Source organism: Cucurbita moschata, unplaced genomic scaffold (genome assembly GCF_002738365.1).
Source record: "Cucurbita moschata cultivar Rifu unplaced genomic scaffold, Cmos_1.0 Cmo_Scf00019, whole genome shotgun sequence".
Classification (NCBI taxonomy): Eukaryota; Viridiplantae; Streptophyta; class Magnoliopsida; order Cucurbitales; family Cucurbitaceae; genus Cucurbita; species Cucurbita moschata.
In genome coordinates, this window is record NW_019268535.1 from 3148570 (window position 1) to 3172940 (window position 24371).

Consider the following 24371-nt stretch of genomic DNA (forward strand, 5'->3'; position numbering starts at 1 on the left):
ATTAGTCGATATGAGACTTTCATCCAACGTATTTAACCAACGTGGGCAAAGAGATCTGGCGTGGGTGAGGAGCATGGCTGGTTGCTTGGGCTTGAGGAGGGCGTCCACGAGGGCAAGGGCATCTGTGAAGATGAGTGTGTGCGTGGACGAGGGCGTTTGTGAAGGCGAGTGTGGGCATGGGCAGGAGCGAGCATGGTGGGGCATCTACGAGGGGCGATGACGTGAGGCGTACGATGTAGAGCCGAGCCACCACGCCCCTGCCCCCACGCCTCTGCCCTTCTGTGTAACCCACTTCACACGTGCATCCCACTTTATGTCATTTTTTATGTCATAACATTTAATTCAATCTTATTTTAACCATATTTATTTTAAAATTATACAACCCTGCGTTTTCTTTTTAGACTCCAATTTATTTATTTATTTTTTGGCTTGGCTCTGCTCGGCTCGGGTAACCCAAATTCAACTCAATTTCCATCATTTTGACCCTTCCGAACTTGTTTTCGGTCCCGATTCAGATAACTGAGATCGTTTTAATGCCGTATTTCACAAATGCCAATTGAAATTATTATTATTATTTGTGAAATACTCTAACGAAAAGTGACGAACTATCTAATAAGAAACGAACTCCAGTGACGTTTGAAATACCTTTCGAGGAACGGGAGCTCACATTATTTAAATTAGGTAGAACATCGTTTAAGGCTAACAAAGTAAGTGGTCTTACTATAGGATAAGTTAAAAACTTGTATGAATTCTGATGTATGATGCATGATGTATGAGCTATGTTGTATGATGACGAATATTAATTATGTGATGATGTATGATGATAAGTTATGAAGTATGATGACGTATATGAGCTTTATGATGATGTATGATGGTACTTGATGATTATGATGTATTTGATGGCAATATGATGAAAATTTATGATGATTATGATGCATAACGTTGTTACCTTCATATGATGATGTTTTCCATATTAAGCATGATGTATGTGATGATTGTCATGTTGCATCATGTCGAGAAATCGGCCTGGGACACAACCCTAAAGAGCATGAATAACGATATCAACATAAATATCTAATGAGCATGAATTACTAAAAGTAATATAGATATGAGATTAGGGTTGTGTCACAAAGATGTTTTAAGGTGAGAAATAGAGGGACCTCATGCATGTGTGTACATAAGCATCGGGATACTTCCCTTTTTATAATGATGATTATGGATATGCACGTTCTAATGATGACGGTGATCATGTTGAGCATGACACCCAAGGGTTCGCCGACCTCCAGACATCGCTACGAACAACTAGTTCGACAATAATGGGTCCAAGGGAGGTGCGAATACCTAGAAGACTCACACTTGCACATGTGGGTCGTGTGTAGGGAAGTACTACAAATTCAAAGTTAGTCAGGACAAGAGGCCACCCCTAGGATGAGATAGAGTCAGGTCCCTAGAGCATCATTTGCATGTGTTTGCATTTTTGTATAGCCCTTATAGTGGGGTCACTTACAAAGTATTCTTCGAAATACTCAGGTCGTGTGTCATATCATTTTTCAGGTAAAGACAAGACGCCCATGTACAGTTGATGGTGACATCGCAAGTAAAGACCATGACATGTACATAGGATAGAAACATATTTGAATTCCTAAACTTAGGTTAGAATAGGTTGTCTTGTATTTCATATTTTAAAACTATTTCGTATATGTTTTTATTTGCATTTCAGTGTTATGTGTTGAATACGTAAGGCCATGACGGTGTTTTCAAAGATGAAGTTGTTTTTAATTTCTTCAAACTTATGCTATAAATGATGTCTTTTTAAGAGTTATATTCTGCATATGAACTTAGTAGGAGACGTTAGTTAAGTAGAAATACATGAGTCACTTACTGAGTATTCTTCGAAATACTCAGGCCGTATGCTACATCATTTTTCAGGTAAAGGCAAGATGTCCATGTATAGGTTACGATGACATCGCAACCAGAAACCATGACACTTGCATAGGATAGAAATATATTTGAATTCCTAGATTTAGGTTAGAATAGGTTGTCTTTCATATTTTTAAATTATTTCATATTTATTTTAATTGCGTTTTCAGTATTATGTGTTGAACACATAAGACCATGACGGTGTTTTGAAAGATGAAGTTGTTTGTAATTCGTTCGAAATTCATATTATAAATGATGTCGCTCTAAGAGTTATATTCAGAATATGAGCTTAGCATTAAATATTAGTAACAACTCTAGGTACGTAGAAATTTAGGGTCGTTACACTTTTTGTGTTTTCTCTCCTCTTTGACCCTGTTTTCAGCCAATTTTTAGCCTCTTTTTATTGATTTCTACCCGCTATTATGTAAGTTCCCAGTAACATGTAAATAGTTTTGGTATTTAATTATCTAACTCAAACTAATATGATTATAACGAAAATTATCGGAATTTCTCTAAGTCGATCTACATACGTTGGGAAAATTGACGAATGTTCAACAATTGATCGAATTTTCGTTGAGGTAAATTTTTTTACGTAATTGGGAAGTCTAAGATCTCTGACTACGACTTCAAATAAAACCTTTCATTTTCAACTCATCAAGTTGCTATTATGAATTTTTAGGGTTCGTACCAACCTGAATTTTTAGGGTTGGACCAATCCTCTTGTCTTGTGTAAATTTAGAAACATATAGCCCTCTCAAATTAAATAGAGATTTTATTCTTGTAATACCTAATCAATTCAAACTCGTACTTCCTTATGAGATTAAATAGATAGTTTTATTCCATTTTTATCTTGGTAAGTTTAGGATACATGTGATGCTCGAGAAAAGGAGTATATAAATAAATCGATACCACATCCAAATGAAAGGGATTTTGAGAATAGGATGACTAAGAAAGACTTAAAAGAAATGAAAGTTACTATCTATACCAACAAGGTGTACCTTCCTTATCAGTAGCTCAATCACAGGAACTTCATGGTTACACATACTTGGAGCAATTTTATATTGGGTAATCTCATGAGAACTTTATGAAGACAAAACATGTTGGAATAACTCATGTTAGTTTAAGGGATAGACTTCACTCTTAAGAAGCAAGAAGTATGTAATATGACCATGTCATAGAAGAATGTCATGATCATCTGGTGCCAAATTTGAATTCGAATCCGGTCTTGATGTGTACTTGAATAAAGTATCCAATTAAATAAAGAATGGGTCAATTTTACAAATATCAAAATTGTTAGCTGGATTCCATTTTCATATACTTCTTATCTTTGTGGGTCCTCTATTTATTTTATTTTATTAAATAATTTCCCCCAAACATTAGGAATTTTTTATTAAACTAACTTGAAATTTTGAATTGGTTATGACTATGTGAGATCTCAAGTCGGTTGGGAAGAAGAATGAAACATTTTTTATAAGAACGTGGAAACCTCTCCTTAGCAGACACGTTTTAAAAAACTTGGAAAGTTTGAAATAGAAAGCCCAAGGATGACAATATCTGCTAGCGGTGGACTTGAGTTGTTACAAATAGTACCAGAGCCAGATACCAGACGATGTGCTAACGAGGAGGCTGAGCCTTGAAGGGAGGTAGACACAAGGGTGGTGTGCCAGCAAGGACGCTGGACTCCAAAGGTAGTGGATTGAGGGTCCCACATTGATTGGAAAAGGAAACGAGTGCCAGCGAGGACGTTAAGCTCCAAAGGGGAGTGGATTGTGCTCCCACATCAGTTGGGGAGGAAAACGAAACATTTTTTAGAAGAGTGTAGAAATCTCTCACTAACATATATGTTTTAGGGTTTAGGATTGACTCGAACAAAAAGTATCAACCCACGAACTCAATTGAATCTTTGGTGTTTAACAAAATTTAACTTAACAAAAAAAAATAATCTAACCCAACCTAGTTGGTACTTTTCATTATTCATATCATTAATATATTAAATTTTTTAAAAATTAAAAAAAAAATTATTTTTCTATTGTAAGAATGTAATGATATTCTTAAAAAAGGAAGAGAGGTCGGCAAGGAGAGGAATGTCAGCCTCAAGAATTTAACACCGACCATGGCAGACACTGTAAATTGCAGAGAAATAATGGTCAAAAAGGTGACCTCAAATTATTGAGAGAGAGAGAGAGAGATGATGGTGGGAGTGCCACTTGAATGATAAGACCATTTAATTTTTTTTTTTTTAAAAAAAAAAAAACTATCTGAGATATACTTTTTGATCGACTTGAAATTTTGGGTCAGTTGGATTGGTGACCCGAGCAACCTAAATATAGTTCTTAGGGATGGATTGGATTGGATTGAACCAGGCGGGATACTTAACGCGTTAGCTACAACACTAAACGGGTCGATACACACAATGCCTAGTATCCATCGTTTATGACTAGGACTACTGGGGTATCTAATCTCATTCGCTCCCCTAGCTTTCGTCTCTCACTGTCAGTGTCGGCCCAGCAGAGTGCTTTCACCGTTGCTCTTTTCGATCTCTACGCGTTTCACCTCTCCACCGAAAATTCCCTCTACCCCTACCATACTCCAGCTTGGTAGTTTCTACCGCCTGTCCAGGGTTGAGCCTTGGGATTCTCGAATTTTTTCTAGTTTAGTTATTTTAAAAAGATCCTACTTATATAAAATACTATTAAATTAATAACTAAAATCTCATAAAACTCAATTATCAAACCTTCATCATTCACAACTCATCAATAATTGTTACAAATGATTAGATCCAAATTGTTTGTATGAAGACATGTGGATGTAGATATCTTATTCAATGAATTGTACAAGACTATACACGAAATACTTCTTCTCTCATTATAAGTATGTAATTGAGAAGATCAATATTTCATACGATCATCAAACGTGACTTGATCTTAATCTTGAATGAGTTATGAACTATAAAAGGGAGGTCCTCACTTTATTTTATCATCTCACTTGAACACTTCAAAGTTAATTGGAGAATGCACTTTCTGACGGTTCAAGATCGATATTTCAACTGTTTCGATTTGGGTTTGATACGTTCAGACTCTTTCCTCCTAGTTTTAATTCTTCGAAAACTTTTAAATTAGTATGACTACGTTTTTACCAATTTAAAATTTACAGACAAGAATTTACAATTTACAAGGTTCATATTTTGGATAGAAATATATTATTGTGTTTGATACATTAAATATTAAAATAAAAATGTGTATTCATAATCAAATGAGATTCAAATTGGTTACAATATATTTTTATTTTAAATATGACAAATATTCTATACATAGGAATCTTGGTTTAAGCCATATGTGCGTTCATTCTTTGTCTAAGAGACTATTATAAGTCAATTTACTGGTATTAAAGTTATAGCAAAGAATATCTCATGAAAGAATTTCTACGCGATTAGAATACACCAAGGAGGCTTACAACCTACGATTTTTACAAAGTTAAGTACTTCATTATATTTCCAATGATAGACTTTCGGCTGGTATGTTTCCTCATTTGCTTTCATGAATTCAGATGTTATGCTTGAACTTTTAACTTTAAAGTAATGATTATTTTTGATTTGAATTAGTTTGAAAATACCCATGGCATAATAAAAATAGGGTCATTACGATCCACACATGTTTGAGGACGGAAACTTGATCCTCTATTCAATCCATAATGGATATCTCAACATTTCGATCTAGATATACACAATTAATTCTTAGAGAGTTGGGTTTGAATATAATCGAGGTTTAAAATCTAGTTTTTGGTTTATTTGGTCTAGAACTTGTAGTGTTTGACAACGTTCAAGCCCACTATTAGCAAATATTGTCTTCTTTAGACTTTTCCTTTCAGGCTTTTCCTCAAGGTTTTTAAAACGCGTCTATTAAGAAGAGGTTTCCACACTCTTATAAAGAATGCTTCGTTCTTCCCCAACTGGCGTGGGATCTCACAAAATTATTAAGAACATAATAACATTAACTAAAATTTAATTAAGAAGATTCTCGATTTAGAACGTAGACAAAAGGAAGGATTAAAACAAAGATATAATTAATGGTTCCCTAATTGAGGAGCAAATGAACAAAAACAAAATGAAAACCTTAAAACAATAATTAACGAAGAAAGATTAGGACATTGACCCGTGATTAGTCTTAATCAATTACTTCTAATAATCCAAAATTAAATTAAACCCTAATTTAGAGAAAGAGAGAGGGTTTTATATTGTTGTGGTGGAGCCCTTGATTTGGATTAATGATAATGAAAGAGTAGGAGTGATTAATGAGTTTAAGTGGGTCATTATGGATTATAATTAATGATTAAAAAGTGGGTTTAGCCATTAATAATCAAACATTCTAAAGATTATAATCCAAAAAGAAAGCAAAACCATGCATGTTAGAAAAAACATCCCACAAAAACATATAAATTAGGGTTTGACTTTGGGAATTGGGGCCAAACAAAAAAGAAAACAATGTTGACATGTCCTTGATCATGTTTTGGGTGACATATGAAAGAGTTTTATTTAGCCTTGTTCACTTTTGTGTTTAATGGGATGTTTTTCCCCACCATTTTCTAATCATTTTTATGTTGTGTGCGCTAAATTTTAGTCTAAAAACGACCTCATGGTCCCGAACCGTTTTTACATGCTGATGACTCTACTTATAACGTCAGATCGGATCATTACTACATGCTAAATATTATTGTAAAGACTCAAGTTTTAAGGCATGATCGAACGGTTGAACATACTAAATCTTATTGTAATTACCTTAGTTCTAACGTAAGACTAGATCATTTCTTGATGCATGAAATTCTATCTCATAGGAAGAGCCCATAAATGTTATTGTTAAGTTCAAAAGTTTTAGAATTTGATATATATTTTAGAGTGTGAAATTGATCACCAACAATTTATTGAATAATATGTCAAAATATAGCATAGTTGATATGTCAATACATAGAACACATATGTGATATCCTACATCAGTTGGGGAGGAGAACGAAACACCCTTTATAAGGGTGTGAAAAACTCTCCCTAACATACGCGTTTTAAAGTCTTGAGGGGAAGCCCGAAAGGGAAAGTCCAAAGAGTACAATATTTGCTAGCGGTGGGCTTGGACAGTTACAAATGGTATCAGAGCCAGACATTGGACGATATGCCAGCGAAGAGGCTGTTCCTCGAATGGGGATAGACAGGAGGTTGGACCTTGAAGGGGTAGATTTGGAAGGGGCCCTAAAGAGAGGTGGATTGTGATGTCGCACATCGGTTTGAGAGGAGAAAGAAATACCCTTTATAAGGGTGAAAAACCTCTCCCTAGCATACGCATTTTAAAGTCTTGAGGGGTAGCCCGAAAGGGAAAATCTAAAAAGGACATTATCTATTAGTGGTGGGTTTGAGTCGTTACAACACAAGCAAGACAATATGTGTTAGCGGTGGGCTTGAGTCGTTACAACATAAGCATGACATTATCTAATATGGTGCATGCAGAGGTTATAAGATTACTTGTTTGGGTCGTTACGACATAAGCAACACCCACATCAAATTACAAATTAAAATGACGTTTGAATGAAAAGTATTTATAATAATAATAATAAAAACAATAAATATAGATTTTGATATTGAACAAAAAAGTCAAAGAATGTAATTAATATACTTGTTTATGAAATCATTTGGTCCCTTAAAGCATGCTTAATTAAACCTTTTTTTTTTTGTTAATCGTGGTACTAATGTATTCATTTTAACCTAAACTTTGGAGATTATTTTACTTTAATTCACTCCAACCCCACTTTAATTATTTTTTTTAGATGCACAAAAACTTTTTTCTTGAATACAAATTATGAAAAAAAATTAATTTGATACGATGAATTTGACAACTAAATTATGATCGGAGGCTAAATACTCCTGGGTGACAGATGGTGAAGTAGTACCGTGAGGGAAAGGTGAAAAGAACCCACATCGAGGAGTGAAATAGAACATGAAACCGTAAGCTTCCAATCAGTGGGAAGAGACCTAGACTCTGACAACGTGCCTGTTGAAGAATGAGTCGGCGACTCATAGGCAGTGGCTTGATTAAGGGAACCCACTAGAGCCGTAGCGAAAGCGAGTCTTCATGAGACAATTGTCACTACTTATAACCCGAACCTGGGTGATCTATCCATGACCACTATGAAATTTGGGTGAAACTAAGTTCATTTATTTATATAAATCTCATTTTTAAAAATTACTTTGATCTAAAATTAAAAGGAATTAAAGATATTAATAACCTATGGAATCAAAGTTGAACTCAATCCAATTTAAATAAATTTATAATCCAACTTGAATGGATTAATTGAATTTTTTGGGTCATTACATTTTTAATACCTTGTAAAAAATAAAATATTTATCTCACTTAAAAATTGGGGGAAAAAAATAGCCCATTTGATGAAGCAGGAAAGGAGTTGGGCGGAAGGGATTGGGCTCAATTTGAATGGACTCCGGAATAAAAACAGAGTTTTAAGCCTTATAGCGGGCTCATCAAACGAGCTCGCACACCTCGCTCGTTGGGCTAGCACTCGCTAATAGGTTGTCAAACACTACGGAAGGAAAGAGCCCACATAATATCATGACGAACATAAATGTTGTAAATCATAAGTTGTAATGTACACATCCGTACTCATTATAATGTTGAAGTATCCCAATCCACATGACACACAAATATACATGACGCCTCAATAATACATAGCATAGCATTCATGGCATCGTCTATGGTGTTTTATGCATCATAGATTAACGATTTCATAACAACTTTATACAACATGACATGATCACAAAATAGTATAATTTTATTACATGGCATAACTTATCATATCATAATGTGACATAAATTAGAATAGCATGACATAATATCACATATCATAACATCGAACAACATAGCATAGCTTAACATATCATGCATACATATGACACATGCAGGGGTTACGAGGCACGTGTCATCATATATAATGCAATTCATCTAACCAAGTCAATTGTAAAGCCACTTGCAATCATTTTTAGAGAAACCATTATCAGTTTTCTTGTCATTTCAAGCTATTAATGAACTCGCTCTATGATATAGATTTGGTATGAATCCATGATAGAAATAATACTAGAATCCTTACCCGATGAATCTCACTTCCAACTCGATTCTTTTCTCCAGTCAATATGGGACCCCCAATCCATTCCCTTTAGGGTCCAACGTGGTTGTTGACACACGGCCTTGTGTACACTCCCTTTGAAACTCAACCTCCTCATTGACACCGAAGAAATTTATAATTGGAAGAATACAAAAATCACTTGAATTTCTTTTACCAAAATCAATTTCAACCTCAAACTCTCAATTTCTTTCTCAATCTAAACATTGTGATGTACACAAAAACAAATGAAAAGAATAACAACAAATTCAAATCTTGGAAGGTTGAATCAAGGGCGAAGGAATATCCTCATGGTTCCTCCCAAGCTTAACCCATCTCCCATACCCATTCTTCACCAACCCTTTATGTGGCAATTGATACCAAAACTCAGGAATCCTCAGCTCTTCCACCAACATATCACTCCCTTTATTCACCAACGTCACGTCCCTCCTCGAGTTCCACCTGAACTTCCCTCTCCTACTCACAAACCCATCCACCAAATGCAAATAGATCTCCAAATTATGGCTCCCCGACATGTCCGATTCCTTCTTCAAGTACGGCGACATGTTCATATCCATCTTCATCGGCGTCCCGACGTGCCGATACACCCAATTCAGCTTTTTCGTCACCGCGCTCAGCTTGTTCATAATCGAGTTCACTACCAATCCCGGCAGCTTTGGAACTATGTCTTGTCGGATCACCACACGTAAGGCTTTCACTCCCATCTCGTTTAGCTTCTCCTTGAATGCTAAATTCCCCACTCTTGGTGCTCCGAACGACATCACGCTAATATGTATGTCGGGAAACGACACTCCGGCCTCGTACGCCGTTAGCAACGACAATGCACCGCCGAGGCTATGCCCGGTGATAGTCAAACTAATTTCTCTATCGTTTTTTTGTTTGAAGAATTCGATGAGTCTGTGTAGCTCTTCCATTACTTGCTCCGACGCGCTTGTTTTGTTGAATTGTGATTGCTCGTCTTTCGATCGGTAAATCGTTAAGAACCCTCGTTGGACTTTGACGTTCTTGTTACTCCGGTCGATTTTTTTTAGCTTGGTTTTCATGTCGATGTACCATTCCGTCGGGGTTACGGTGCCTCGCCATGCGACGAGGATGTCGCGCCGTCCGATTCGATCGCTCTCTTCGTCGGTGCTAACGGCGACGAACCCCATCCAATTCGAATCACGGCTCCATACCTTGCCGATCTTCGATCTCTCGAACCAATCCGGACCATCGACCGGGGATAAAGCGTAGATGAATTTAGTAACTTTGTAGCCGTTTTGAGCCAAACCCAATTCATGGAGGAGCTTGTGGCGGTTATATCTACAGCTGCCGCAGAATTCCGATAACGGGTCGAAGTCAAATGCGTCGTAGGTGGCTTGTGCGAACTCGCCGTATTTAACGAGCTCACGGCGGAGGAAGGGGTGAAGTGGGTCGAGGAGGTCAGCCCAATTCCCGGCGCCGTGGAGGTCACGCCAGACGGCGGAGATGTTTTCACGAGGGGAAATTGTTGGGGTCATGTGGTGGTTGCCGTAGTCGATGAAGTCAGGGGCGCGGAGTGGCATTCGGAGGAGAGAGGCGAGCGGCTTGGTTAACCGGAGGTCGTTTTTTTTGGGGTTTTTGTGTTTGATTACTATCGGCGAAATGGCGCCGTTTATGGGTGTTTGTTGGCCGTGCACGGCGGTGGAACATGTCAGATAGCGGCGGTGTTGGTGTACGGAAGTGGAAAAGGCATTCTTTATGGCTCTCAGTCGGATTCCCAGTTTCAATTTCCAGTACCACTTCGTCTTCTTCGTTCCATTTCTCAACATGGTTACCTTTTTCAGTGGGACTGTTCTTGGTGTAACCATTTTGGCATCCATGGTTGTTCTTGAAGAAAGGAAGGATTTTTCTTGGAATCAAGGGCTGTTTGGATTCCGAGAAAGTTGGAGGGAGAAAAACAGAGAAAAACAGAGAAAATTTGATGGGAATGGAAGGATTTTGGGGTGAAATGAAATGGGATGCTTAGAATTTATAGGAGAAAGAAAAGGTTTGGTTATGGCGACTATGAATTTTAAATTTTGGTTTAGAACACGTTTTGAGGATTGCGTGGTCAAGTGAGGCTCACACTTGGTCAACGATCAAAGATCAGGTTAGATTCAATTCAACTCGAGCATTTAAGGTTGGGTTGTGGATTGGATCGAGTCGAGTTAGATCATGTTTTTTGAATCAACTCAATTGTTTTGACGGTAAATTGTGTTAATCTGAACCATTAATTAGATCATAGATTATTTTGGATTACTCGAGTCATTTATTTAAATTTTTGCTATATAGAGTGTTTATGCATCCAATTGAGTCGGATTGGAATAATTTTTTTTTTTCTTTTGATGTTTGTGCATTCAATTGCTCGAGTCATTTATTTAAATTTTTGTCATTTACTATATTTATGCATCAAGTTGAGTCAGTTAAAACATTTTTTTTAAAATTAAGATCGAACAAGTTAGGTTAAAAATGAACTTATAGATTAGTTTAGATTGTTCAGAGTCATTTATTTAAATTTTGATATATATTTTAAAAAATTTATATACTACAACTTAAAAATAGAATGATTGGAGAATAAAAAAATAATTATAGATTTGAATTGAAAATTAAATACATGGAAATTCATGAACCAAGAAATTAAATAATATTATTATTTTAAAAATATTATATTTAGGATCTAAATTATTGAAAATATTTTCAAAGGCTTATTTTGAAAATTTTATTATATTAAAATATTTAAGTTAGGGGGGACATTTGGCTGCTGGCTGCTAATAATTAATTTCATGAGCCACTTGGTCTTAGAGATTAGGTTATTAGAACCTTCCTAGAAGTTGACATGTTTGAGTCCCTTTTGGAGTAGGGACATCCATTTCAAATTTTTATACGACCGATTATTTATTGATAGATGTCTCATGCCAGGTCTCGAGGACAACGATACCCTAAAATGAATGAATTGTGATATAGCGCTAAATAATAAACCACAACTGTTGTTCCGACTTAACTAATACGTTCCATTGATTGAACATGGTTCTGAGTTTAGCAGCCTGAAAGTAAAGAGAATCCATCTACACGCACCTAAACGTCCTATGTTTAGAATTCAAATCAAGATTTAAAATTTAGATCTGAAACCTAGTAGTATTAGCATTCTTCTACGTGTGACATGACTATGTTACTTGTCTTAAACTATTTCTAAGACTAAAGATTATCTCGACGTACTAACCCGAGTCATTTTAGTATGTTTTGTTCTCACTGTATGTTTCGTAGGAAAATTCTCAAGAGTTCACTTAACATAAAATTACTCCCACCTAGATGTCAAATCATGTTTGTCCAAAAATGTGTTGTCAATAGTTGCATGGTGTCACCGTCCTACATTTTATACCGCGCGATGTCGTGATTGTGACACGCTCACGATCAGCCTTAAGGGGAATTAAGCCTCATATATATTTTTTGTCCCAACTTTGTGGCTTCGTCGGACCTTAGGTGAGGTCCATCTTCGCCAATCGAACATCGCTTGTGTGGAATCTAAGTTTGTTCAACCACACACGCTGCCTGCGCGTGCATGTTCCATCGTCTGCGACACATTCGACTTGCCTCAACATTAGGCGAAGTCAAAATGTACTATAGGGAGATACGACTAGTTGTCAATTCTTCCTACTAGAGTTACATGCTACCAATACCGTTATTGTTACCTATTGCTTGTTAGCTTAGAACATTACTTTTTAAAGTTACTTTCCAAACGTTTTCCCAAAGCTTTCTCTAATCCCGTTTTCTAAAACTTTTTTTTTTCAAGAGTAGGGTCGAAGGCTTGAGCACACGCCATTTCTGCCAACGATGATGTAAGTTTAATTAGCTAACTTACTCGAGGGCGAGAGTAGGTGCCTCACAATTGTGTTACGAGTACAGACATGGTGCGATTGTGACACTAAACACACTTAATTTTGAAGTTCTTATGGTTGAACCATAAAAAAAGAAATGTGCTATTGGTATACACTAACTACCAATTATTTTAAACAAATATTAACTACAGTATCTTCAAAATCACTCTCATTCAAAAGCCGTCTCGGTTCATTCATGTACATCGACGGAGTTAAATTCTACCCAAAATATTAATTTGAATAATAATAATAATAATAATAATAATAATAATAATAATAATAATAGGAGACAAAAAAATGGATATGGATAACCACCATTTATGTCGTTTGTTTTTTTAATATTTGTTCTCGAACATTTGTGGTTTCCTTATTATTGTCGCATTTGTGGTTTGCTTATCATCGTATTAATATTAATCAACAAAGTCACTGCAATAAAAGATAAAATTAATAATTATTTATTCCGACAACTTTATCCTTTTTCATTTTTTAAATGCTATTATTTCAATTTTAAAATATATAAACGACCAAAAATTCAAGATACAGTCAAAATTTCACTTTTACCCCAATAAACTAAGGTTAATCAATTCTAATAATAATAATAAGATTGAATTTAGATTAGAAAATGTGTTATATTTTATTTTATTAAATTATTTTAATATTTATTTGTCCGTTTCAACGTAAAAATAGAGATCATATGTACCCTCTTCATTGTCTATGAACGAAGACCAAGTAAAAGAAGCGTTTAGCCATTACTTGTTGATAGCTATTAATTTCCGAACAATTTCATTATTTCTTTTTCTTGAAAGACAAGTTAAATAGTTTTGATTTATCAACTTTTTACTAATTCTAACCTATAATTCATAGAATTTTGCAACCAAATAATAATTTTTTTCTTTTCTTGTTAAGAAAAGATCTAATATGAACTTTGTGTTGGTTGCTTCTTCGTATTAAAATAAATATCTTAAGTTATAACGATAACGTTTAAGTCAACATTTATAGAGGTCGATTTTTCATTAATGAAAAAATTTATGGAGTCCCTTGCCGTAGAGAAATGAACGTTTCAATACAACTCACATGGAAGAAGTGGTCCTCGAGCAGAGAAGACCGTTCGGTCTAGGGTCAGCTTTGATTCAGTGGCTCGACGAGGTTGTGACATTCTAGTTTGATTTAGGTCCACAAGGTTTTTTGATTTGGTCCAACGCATTTCAAGTTAGTTTCTTTTCTGTTTTAGCTCGTTCTACGAGCTTTTCTTGCTGTTTGAAGTTGGTTCCAAGATTGATTAAGTATTTTTTAGCATAATAAATGAGTTTTAAGATCAATTTTCATATATTTTGAAAGACGGTGAAATTAGACTCAATTAGGTTGAACTTACTCCACAATTAATCTTATTAAGGTAAGTGTACTTTCGGTTGGAATTCCTAAGAACTTGGTTTTGTATTTTTTTTTCCCTTTTCGACTGGTTTTCACTGATGGACCGTTAGGCCTATGGAAAATAACAACGATACTCGCCTAGTGGATCAATGTGCATGTGTGAAGACCATGCGTGTGTTCGCAATTCAACCTTTGGAAGTCACTTACCGAATATTTTAAAATACTCAATATCTTCAACATTTTCTCAAACAAAAACGTGACGGCACAACTGGGTGAAAAACAAACGATTATGGAGGCCATGAAACAATGGTAAAAATTTTAGAGTTATTTTTTACTTGAATTTGTTTCGAAAAACCTGCACGAGATGCATATAGTAACGATCCAATCATATACTGAAACTAAGATCGTTACAATAATAATTAGTTTGAAAGAATTTTAATATTCTCGTAATTCAAATTAGGAACTGAAAAACCGAACTAAGAATCAGGTAGCTAGTCGATTCTATATATTTAATTAAGAAGAGGTGATGGATAGCGAAGGAAGAAGTCAGGATTGTTTGGGAGCCAAGAAAAAGGAATCTATGGTCCAACTACAAATAAAAAAAGCAATCAATTTCCAAACGTTTTCTTTCTTCTTTCCTTGATGGGAAAGTTTAACTACTTTGACTTATCAACTTCTCCAATGTCCTAAATTATATTCTATTCTCTTTTAGAAAGTTCGAAAAAACTCGTGAGCTCATGTCCCTAGTTATTATAGTCCGTTATTCTATGGTTTCGGGAAGTTCATTTCATATAAAAAGAGTTTACTTGTGATTTATGACTACCCTTGGCACAACCCGATCTTTGAGGTTTTGAATTTTAGATCGAGACTAAAAAGACGAACCTAAAAACAAAAAATTATAAAACAAAATAAAAAAAAAAAACTCTAAAATGTAAAAATAGAATGACACTTCAAAATTACCCTCTAAGTGACCGAACAACTCTTGAATGTTCTTTCAGGTTGACCGGTAGCCTGCGAACACCTAAAACAAAGGGGAAGTGATGAGTATAAAAATATACTCAATAACCAACCTACTTATACGCTCTCGTCACATACTTAACCTAGTAGAAATCCTTAGGTTTTTCTTTGGACTCTAAAAAGTTCGTGAAGAGAATGAACTTTTCATCCACGTAGTGGAAGTATTGGGAACCGTTTTGAATTTTATTATGAATTAGAAGAAACGCAATAAATACAAGAGTAAAAACTCTATTTTTGTAAAAAACCTAGCTTGCAAGACTTCTGGAAGTATTTCAACCATGCAAACGTTCTTCATATTCTACAAGTTCTTTTTTGCTATGACTCGAACACAAGGCCAAGGCATGTGGGAGTCTTTGAAAGAAAATCCCAAAGAGATTGAAGAAGAAGAGTTTCGAGAATTCTCTAGAGATAATTTCATTTTCCACAGAAAGTGGGAGAGATTCGTGTGTTTCCAATTTATTTCCAAGCATAACAATATACTAAAATGTATATCGAAAATAAATGCTCATAAGGAAATTATCTTAATTCTATTGGGAAACATGTAATCAAACTTTTTCAAATATAATATTTATATTTAAAAATAATTAAAATGCATAATTATGAACGTAGGGTGGGATTTTAACCTAAATGACATACCTTATGCATTCAATTAATTAATTTAAAATATACATCAAAATTGACCCGTATATATTGCATATCCTTTAATTAAAAATAAATTAAATTACAATAATTTAAATCCAAGACACATCTCAGTCTTCACAGACAATTTCAAATTTAATAAAATTAAATTTTAAGATCTTTTCCAAAGGTAGATTAGTGTGTTTTGGAAGGGTCCTATAGACCCCCTATAGACCGTTTTGAAAAATCTTTGCCAAAAAAAATATATTAATGTGAAGGGTTCAAATTAATATTTAATATATTATATATATTAAAAAGGAAAAATATTTTATTGGATTTGATACAATTAAATATTAAATAAATCAATGAATTTGATACCTTAAATAAAAATATATTTGAAATTTGAAAAGATTCAAATTAATTATATTAGGATATCTAAATAGGATTTGTATAAGGTATTATATCAAAGATTCTCCAAGAGTCCATATAAATAGGATCCTTGGATCGAGCCAAAACACACTAATCTCTCACACTCTCTCTGAAAAATGAGAATAAACATAACCCATGAGAGTATACATTTGTCTAACAAATCCATAAATCACAATAATATACCAAAAGAATCAATTTCGCAAATCAATATACATATATGATTTGAAATACAATACCATCCACCGTACTACTTTTAATTCAAAATAAAAAATCAATAGGCTCTGATACCAATTGAAGGGAATGAACTCTTCATCCACGTAGCGGAAGTATTGGAAACCGTTTTAATTTTTATTATGAATTAAAAGAAAGTAATAAATACGAGAGTAAAAACTCTACCTTTGTAGAAACCTTAGCTTGTAAGTCTTCTTGAAGTATTCCAACCATGCAAACGTTCATCATATTCCACAAGTTCTTCCTTGCTATGACTCGAACACAAGGTCAAGGCTTGTGGTAGCCTTTGAAAGAAAATCTCACGAGGATTGAAGAAAAAGAGTTTTGAGAATTCTCTAGAGATGTAATTTCATTTTTAAGAGAAAGTGGGAGAAATTCGTGTGTTTTGGCTCAACTCGAGAGTCCGATTTACAGGGACTCTTGGAGAATCTTTGTCAAACAATATATTGGTATATTTAATATATCTAATATATTTTATCCATTTATATTTAACATATTTAATATATTAAATATTAATTTGAACATTTAAAATAAACATTAATATATATTTGAATACGTAAAATTAAATATATTTTTCCTATTTAATTAATATATCTACTGTATTAAATATTAATTTGATATTTCAAATTAAATTTATTTTCTCTTTTATTTTTAATATATCTGATATATTAAATATCAATTTTAACCCTTTAAATTTTTTTTTTTAAATAAATTGAACCTTTAAGCATTACTATGGAGAACATTTCAAATAAATTGAACATTTTAGTATTACTACGAGCCAGCAAGGAAACCTTATGAACCTACATAAGCTCTCATGATACACAATTAATTCATTAGACTCTCTAATTAATCAATTTCTATTCATTAATTATATGTCACTCCACTATAGACTTAGAGTTGCACTCTTATGTCCTGCAGGACAAGTTATGTCTATTGATATAACCATTACAAGCAAGTCGATCTTTCACGAGTTGTTCATAATTACAGCTAGGTCCAGTCTTATACAAACGCATTGTATAGGATACCCTCACTTGCATGTCTCCACATAAATGATTTGGATCAAATCATTTGTAACGATTACAAAGTGGGTCGTATCAATAGTGTTACCAAGATAAGGCACCCAACCTTATCCATATACTATAGACTCGTTAGGTTATTACTTGAACACGATTACTGTTCAAGATTACATTAATAACCTTAAATTTTCATACCATGAATAACAATTAAATTACAAATAAAATTATTGTTAAAAACTAAATAATTAATTACCGAGGCTTCAGAGCATAAATCTCAACAATCTCCCACTCGCACTAAAGCTGATGAGACATGTGTCCTAGGGCATACTCTATACCCAATATGTTATCTCACTCGCCTTAGAGAATATGAGACATGTCTCGTAATCCTAAACATTCTAGGTGACCCTCAAACACTTTAGCCTAGGGAGCCATTTTATATACATCAAAATAATTATCATTACAAGTCATCTTGATCACTATCACTTTCTCTCAGTATCATTCTTTATAGATTGACCTTTTATAACTTTCTTAATATTAGTCTTTGTATCACTATCATCACAATGAAAAATGAAAGACTAAATCATATCTGAAACACCTCTCAAATATTTAAGAAATTATTATAGTCACACAAGTCATTTTGTTGCTTTAAAAACAAAAAATATTCCACTGGTATACATGCTTCACAATCTAAGGTAAAATTGATCTTTAACATAAATTTCTCTAAATTTATGGAACTAGTATATTGCTTAAAGATCAAATCTTTAACTCCATACACAAAATATAAAATTCTCATTATCCATTGGTAGTTTGAGAAAACTTTAATTTTTCACTTAATGGTCATACCATTAGTTTAACTAGCGGTATATTTAACATTAATTCTCATCTACCCATTAACTGTCTTCCACTCAGGAAAGATAATTAATCGTACTCTCTAACATTTGAGGTTACTTACGATACTATTCCTCTGACTTCATAACTTTGGTTGAATAAGACCAACTAGAGAGATTTCAGAAAATTTGGAGCTCCTAACACGCTGAAAAGCTAACTTGGGAAGACACGTGTCATCTAAGTAAGTAACCACACATACTTTAAGCAAGTAATACGGGTAGAGATCACTAGGACGTGCTAGGGTGTGAGCATTCTTTACCTTTTGTAGTTAGAAAATGTATGTTAAGGACTTTGGAAGGACGTTTTTGAATGAGTATATACTGTATGTATGTTATGGTAAAATTATTGTTATTCCCCTAAGTTGATTGGAAGTTTCCACATCGATTGGAGAAGGGAATGAGTGGCAGCGAGGACGCTAGGCTTCAAACGGAAGTGAATTGTGAGATTTCACATCAGTTGGGAAAGAGAATGAAGAATTCTTTTATAAGGGTGTGGAAATCTCTCCGCGTTTTAAAAACCTTGAGGTGAAGCCCGAAAAGGAAAACCTAAAGAACACAAAGAGTATAATATATACTTCCTTTTTAAAAGTTTCATAATATACTCAATTTTTTTGAAAAATTCAAAAAATACCTGCAGAATTAGGACGTGAATGAATCCATTAATTTCATGTTTAAAAAATACTCATAAACAACCATAAGTAGCATTAATACAGAGGACAAAGATGATCTATGAAGTATAGATAAACCGTTTCTCTCCTCACGTACTTTATTTATCATATTATTAATATTATTAAATGCATTGCCTTAAATACCCTCCATGACCATGACCTTCTCCGCCAGTTCCTGCACCAACTTCCACGTCGAGACGACATGTCGTTCCTTCGTCATCATCCCACCGATGGTAATCCGAATCATAAACACTCCTTTAACCACCGTATGAATCATAAACGCTTTCCCCGACTTATTAATCTCCTCCAGCAATCTCGCATTAATCACATTCGACATGTCAACATCCCAAAACGACAATCGGAAACAAACCATCCCGAAATTCCTCGGCGCAACCAGCTCGAACCGTGGATCTCTCTTCACCATCTCCTCAAAAAGCTTCGCCATTTCCACATGATGTCTAATAAAACTCCTCAAATTCTCCTGTCCATAGCTTTTCATCACAACCCATAATTTAATTGCATGAAACCGGCGGCTAAGCGTGATTTGCCAGTCTTTAAAATCCACCACTTCGCCGGAATCCGTGGCGGCGTTTCTTAAATACGGTGGGTTTGTTGAGAGAGAGTTCTTTAACGCCGATGGGTCTTTTAGCCATAGACAGCAACAATCCGGCGCTGAGAAGAATTGTTTGTGGGTGTTTAAGCTGATGGAGTTTACGTTCTCGACGCCGTTGAGGAAGTGGCGGAGCTCTGGACAAATGCAGGCGCTTCCGGCGTAGGCAGCGTCGACGTGAACCCAGATTTTGTGTGGTTGAGCTACGGCGGTAAGTGGGCCTAGTGGGTCGACGGCGTTGGTGGAAGTGGTTCCGATTGTTGCACAAAGGTAAAATGGGATGAACCCATTTTCGATGTCGGATTGGATAGCGATTCTTAGAGAGTTTGGAGATAGCGCATATAGCTCGGATTTTGTTGTTTCGATTACTCGCAAGTTTTCTTCTCCAAGACCTGAGTAAAAAACGTTAGCTAATTAAAAAGATGATTATGGGTTTATAAGTAAATAATACATCGATATTGGTATGATGCGAAAATCATGAGAACTTATGTTCCAAGTGGATAATATCATACCATTGTGAAGAGTCGTGATTTCTAACATGATATCAAAGTCATGTCAATAGAATTCTCAAATGTTAAACAAAGAAGTTGTGAGCCTCGAAGGTGTAGTCAAAATATGACTCAAGTGTCGAAAAAAGGGTGTATTTTGTTCGATGACTCCAAAGAAAGAAGTCGAGCCTCAATTAAAGGGAGATTGCTCAAAGGCTTCATAAGTCTCAGAGGAGGCTCTATGGTATACTTTGTTTGAGAGGAGGATTATTGAGGATTGTTGGGAAGGGAGTTCCACATTCGCTAATTTAAGGAACGATCATACGTTTATAAGTAAGAAATACATCTTCTGTTAATATGAGACCTTTTGAAGAAGCTGAAAGCAAAGTCATGAAAGTTTATGCTCAAAGTGGACAATATCATATCATTGTAGAGAGTCATGATTCCTAACATGGTATCTGAATCATGCCTTAATTTATCCATACATGATTCCTAACATGGTATCTGAATACATCTTCTGTTAATATGAGACCTTTTGAAGAAGCCGAAAGCAAAGTCATGAAAGCTTATGCTCAAAGTGGACAATATCATATCATTGTAGAGAGTCATGATTCCTAACATGGTATCTGAATCATGCCTTAATTTATCCATACATGATTCCTAACATGGTATCTGAATACATCTTCTGTTAATATGAGACCTTTTGAAGAAGCCGAAAGCAAAGTCATGAAAGCTTATGCTCAAAGTGGACAATATCATATCATTGTAGAGAGTCATGATTCCTAACATGGTATCTGAATCATGCCTTAATTTATCCATACATGATTCCTAACATGGTATCTGAATACATCTTCTGTTAATATGAGACCTTTTGAAGAAGCCGAAAGCAAAGTCATGAAAGCTTATGCTCAAAGTGGACAATATCATATCATTGTAGAGAGTCATGATTCCTAACATGGTATCTGAATCATGCCTTAATTTATCCATACATGATTCCTAACATGGTATTTGAATCATGCCCTCCTCAAATGTCGAACAAAGAAGTTGCTACTTTGAAGGTATAGTAATTGAATCATGCCCTTAATTTATCCATACTAATAGAATCCTCAAATGTCGAACAAAGAAGTTGCTGGTTTGAAGGTATAGTAACAAAGTGACTCAAGTGTTGAACAAATGGTGTAATTTGTTCGAGGGCCGTAGAGAAAGGAGGAGTTGATGTATTTGTTCGAGGGGAGGAGGATTGTTGGGAGGGAGTCAATGACTCATGTGCAAAGAAATGGTGTAATAATTTGTTCGAGGGCTCTAGAGAAAGGAGTCGAGCTCCACTCCTATCTTTTGAGAAAAATAAAACCACCGGAGGACAATATCATACCTGCCACATGAGCTGCCTTTTTTAGGCACATATGAGTTTGATCGGACGCATAAACAACGAGCTTACTAAATTTATCTCTTCCAATCTCTCTAAGCTTCTGGTCCCTAGCCGCCACCAAAGTGCACAAAATAGCTTCACAAGTAGTTCCCTGAAGAACGCCGCCGCCGCCACCACCGCCGGAGAATAGGAAAGACTTGGGAAGCTTTAACATCTCACCAAGCCAATCAACAACCAACATTTCAAGCTCCGTCACCGCCGGCGACGACAGCCAATTAAAACCATTAACATTAAAGCCAGAGCTAAGCATTTCTCCAAGAAAAGCCGCAGTGCTTTTACTAGCAGAAAAGTAAGCATAAAAATTAGGGTGTTGCCAGTGAGTGATACCCGGAACCACAAATCGGGTGACATCTTGAAGAATCTGCTCCAAACATTCGGGAACATTTGGAGCTGATTCTTCTGGAATGTTTTTTCGGAGATAACCAGGATGAACTTGGCTAAGAACTGGATATTGTTCGATGTTTTTGTAATAATCTGCTATGAAATCCACAACTTTGTGTGCTTGACTTCTGAATTCTTCTGGATCTATCGGGTCGATCACATGAATGTCGTTCTCGTGTTCGATGCTACCCATTTGAAAATGTTTTGTTGTCGATGCACATCTTCCTCAATTGTTCCACCTTTTATAGAGCCAAAATTCTTTCGTACGAATTATTTAATGAAACCGTTATAATATGACTCTTCTAATAACCATTAAATACAAAATCAAATACTTTATTCAATCACAATAATAGAGATCTTTTAAATACTTAAATAATTTATTCTCATTAAATATATGACTGCATACCGCACAGGTCCACCGATAGCAGATGTTGTCATCTTTGTGTTTTTCCTTTCGGACTTCCCCTCAAGGCTTTTAAAGGTTTTCACACCCTTATAAAGAGATGTTGTCATCTTTGTGTTTTTCCTTTCGGGCTTCCCCTCAGGGCTTTTATCTTTGTGTTTTTCCAAAATCAAGGCTTTTAAAGGTTTTCGCACCCTTATAAAGGGTGTTTCGTTCTCCTCAATTAATGTGGGATTCTCACCGTCCAATCGCTATTCTCACAAGATATCTTATGCCCAATAAGTTCTTTACACAAAGGGAGTTACAATTAAATTCTTTGAAACTAATACAAAATTATTGATCACAATTATACAGTGATTTGCTTGAATAATTTATCTATATAGAGAAGGTGAGGACCAATAATTTTCTAATGGAAAAGGGAATTAGAGAGAGGGGAAAAGTTAACCTAGCATTTAAATTCTTTAAATCTAATACAAAATTATTCATCATAATTATACAACGATCTAAGCACAAAATTATCTACCACAATTATAGAGCGATCTTTACACAAAAGAGAGTATATTTTTTTTTTAGTTCGAAATTTTGATTATGATAGATCGAGCCAAAAGCTAACCGTATTATCAACCTCCCAAGGGGAATAAGTTATGCATGCCTCCAACTTCCTTTTTCAATTTGGTCCGGTTCATCTTTAATCTAATTTATTGAAAAAACATATAAAGATAGATATTCAAGAAGGTAAGCTTTTTTATCTCTGAAACTCTCTCTACACTTAACAATGGAACACTTGAGTAAAGGAGGAGTACATGAATGAATCAAAACCACATCCAAATGAGAGCGATCTTGAAAATAAGGTAACTAAGAAAGTTGCCTTTTTTCCCGTGGTTCAGTTATAAGAACTCTATAGTTAAAGCGTATTTTGCTTAAAACAATTCTATATTGAGTGACATCCTGACAGTATTCTTACGATGCATGTGAGTGAGAACAAAACATATGAAAAGACTTGTTGGTAGGCGAGGATAGTCTTCAATCTTGAAAGCCAGAAGTATCCCCTCACATCTTTAGCTTGGTGTCCATGTGCGAGAATTGCTATTAATAGTTGCACCTGATTTGGTTGATAGCTGCACTCATGGCGATGATCTGCTATCATGGACTTTTTTGGCTTAATATCCACGAGGCCTGTCGACAGCCTCCACCACCCCACAACCTAAAGACAATGACATCAAACGACGCGGGGAAAAAGCGCCCATTTTTTTATTCTGATACTCATAACTGGGGTGGTGGGTTGATTTATGAACAAAATTTTATGGACTGAGAATTGATTCTTTGACAAGAGGATAATCCAAACCTTTCTTTAGACAGCTATTCGGATAATATTGCAGCTTTTTTTGTGATAATCCAAAAGCTGCAAAAAAGTTATCAGAAGCTATATCGTCGTTAATTCTATTCGTGCACGAGACCACTATATTGTGAAGAACATGAGGGAAAGTTTATTTTCTTTTTTGCTAGAAACTTAATCCTTCAAAGGAAATTTCGTGTTTGGAATCGATTGTGGCATTACTTATTTGTTAGTGGATTACTTGATCGAGATAGCCGGTTGAATATGGCTCCGGATCGAAGTACACCAAAACAAATTAATGAAGCAAAAAGAATAACTTGAGGAGAGTTCTTTTTAACGAAAAACCTTGAATACTATGATTTTCAATTTTATTTGTTGTCCATTCTAAAGACTATTTACTAATAGATTTCTAAACTTTCTAACTTTATCTATAAGTTAGTCACAGGTTATGGTTAATAACCACTTACAATTATTCTAAAATTGATTGGGAGTTAATAATAATAATAATAATTATTATTA

General features: G+C 35.0%; 2 protein-coding genes across 2 annotated transcripts; both read right to left on the reverse strand.

Moving 5' to 3' along the window:
• Positions 1-8813: 8813 nt before the first annotated feature.
• LOC111456800 (phospholipase A1-Igamma1, chloroplastic-like) lies at positions 8814-11036 on the reverse strand. The gene has a single exon (XM_023098797.1). The coding sequence runs from the start codon at positions 10932-10934 to the stop codon at positions 9342-9344; it is 1593 nt and encodes a 530-aa protein (XP_022954565.1). The 5' UTR covers positions 10935-11036; the 3' UTR covers positions 8814-9341.
• Positions 11037-19185: 8149 nt separating this feature from the next.
• On the reverse strand, positions 19186-22311 carry LOC111456790 (tyrosine decarboxylase 1-like). Its single transcript, XM_023098782.1, has 2 exons — positions 21676-22311; positions 19186-20207 (listed from the first exon to the last, which is right to left on the reverse strand). The coding sequence occupies exons 1-2, from the start codon at positions 22304-22306 to the stop codon at positions 19342-19344; spliced, it is 1497 nt and encodes a 498-aa protein (XP_022954550.1). The 5' UTR covers positions 22307-22311; the 3' UTR covers positions 19186-19341.
• Positions 22312-24371: the final 2060 nt, after the last annotated feature.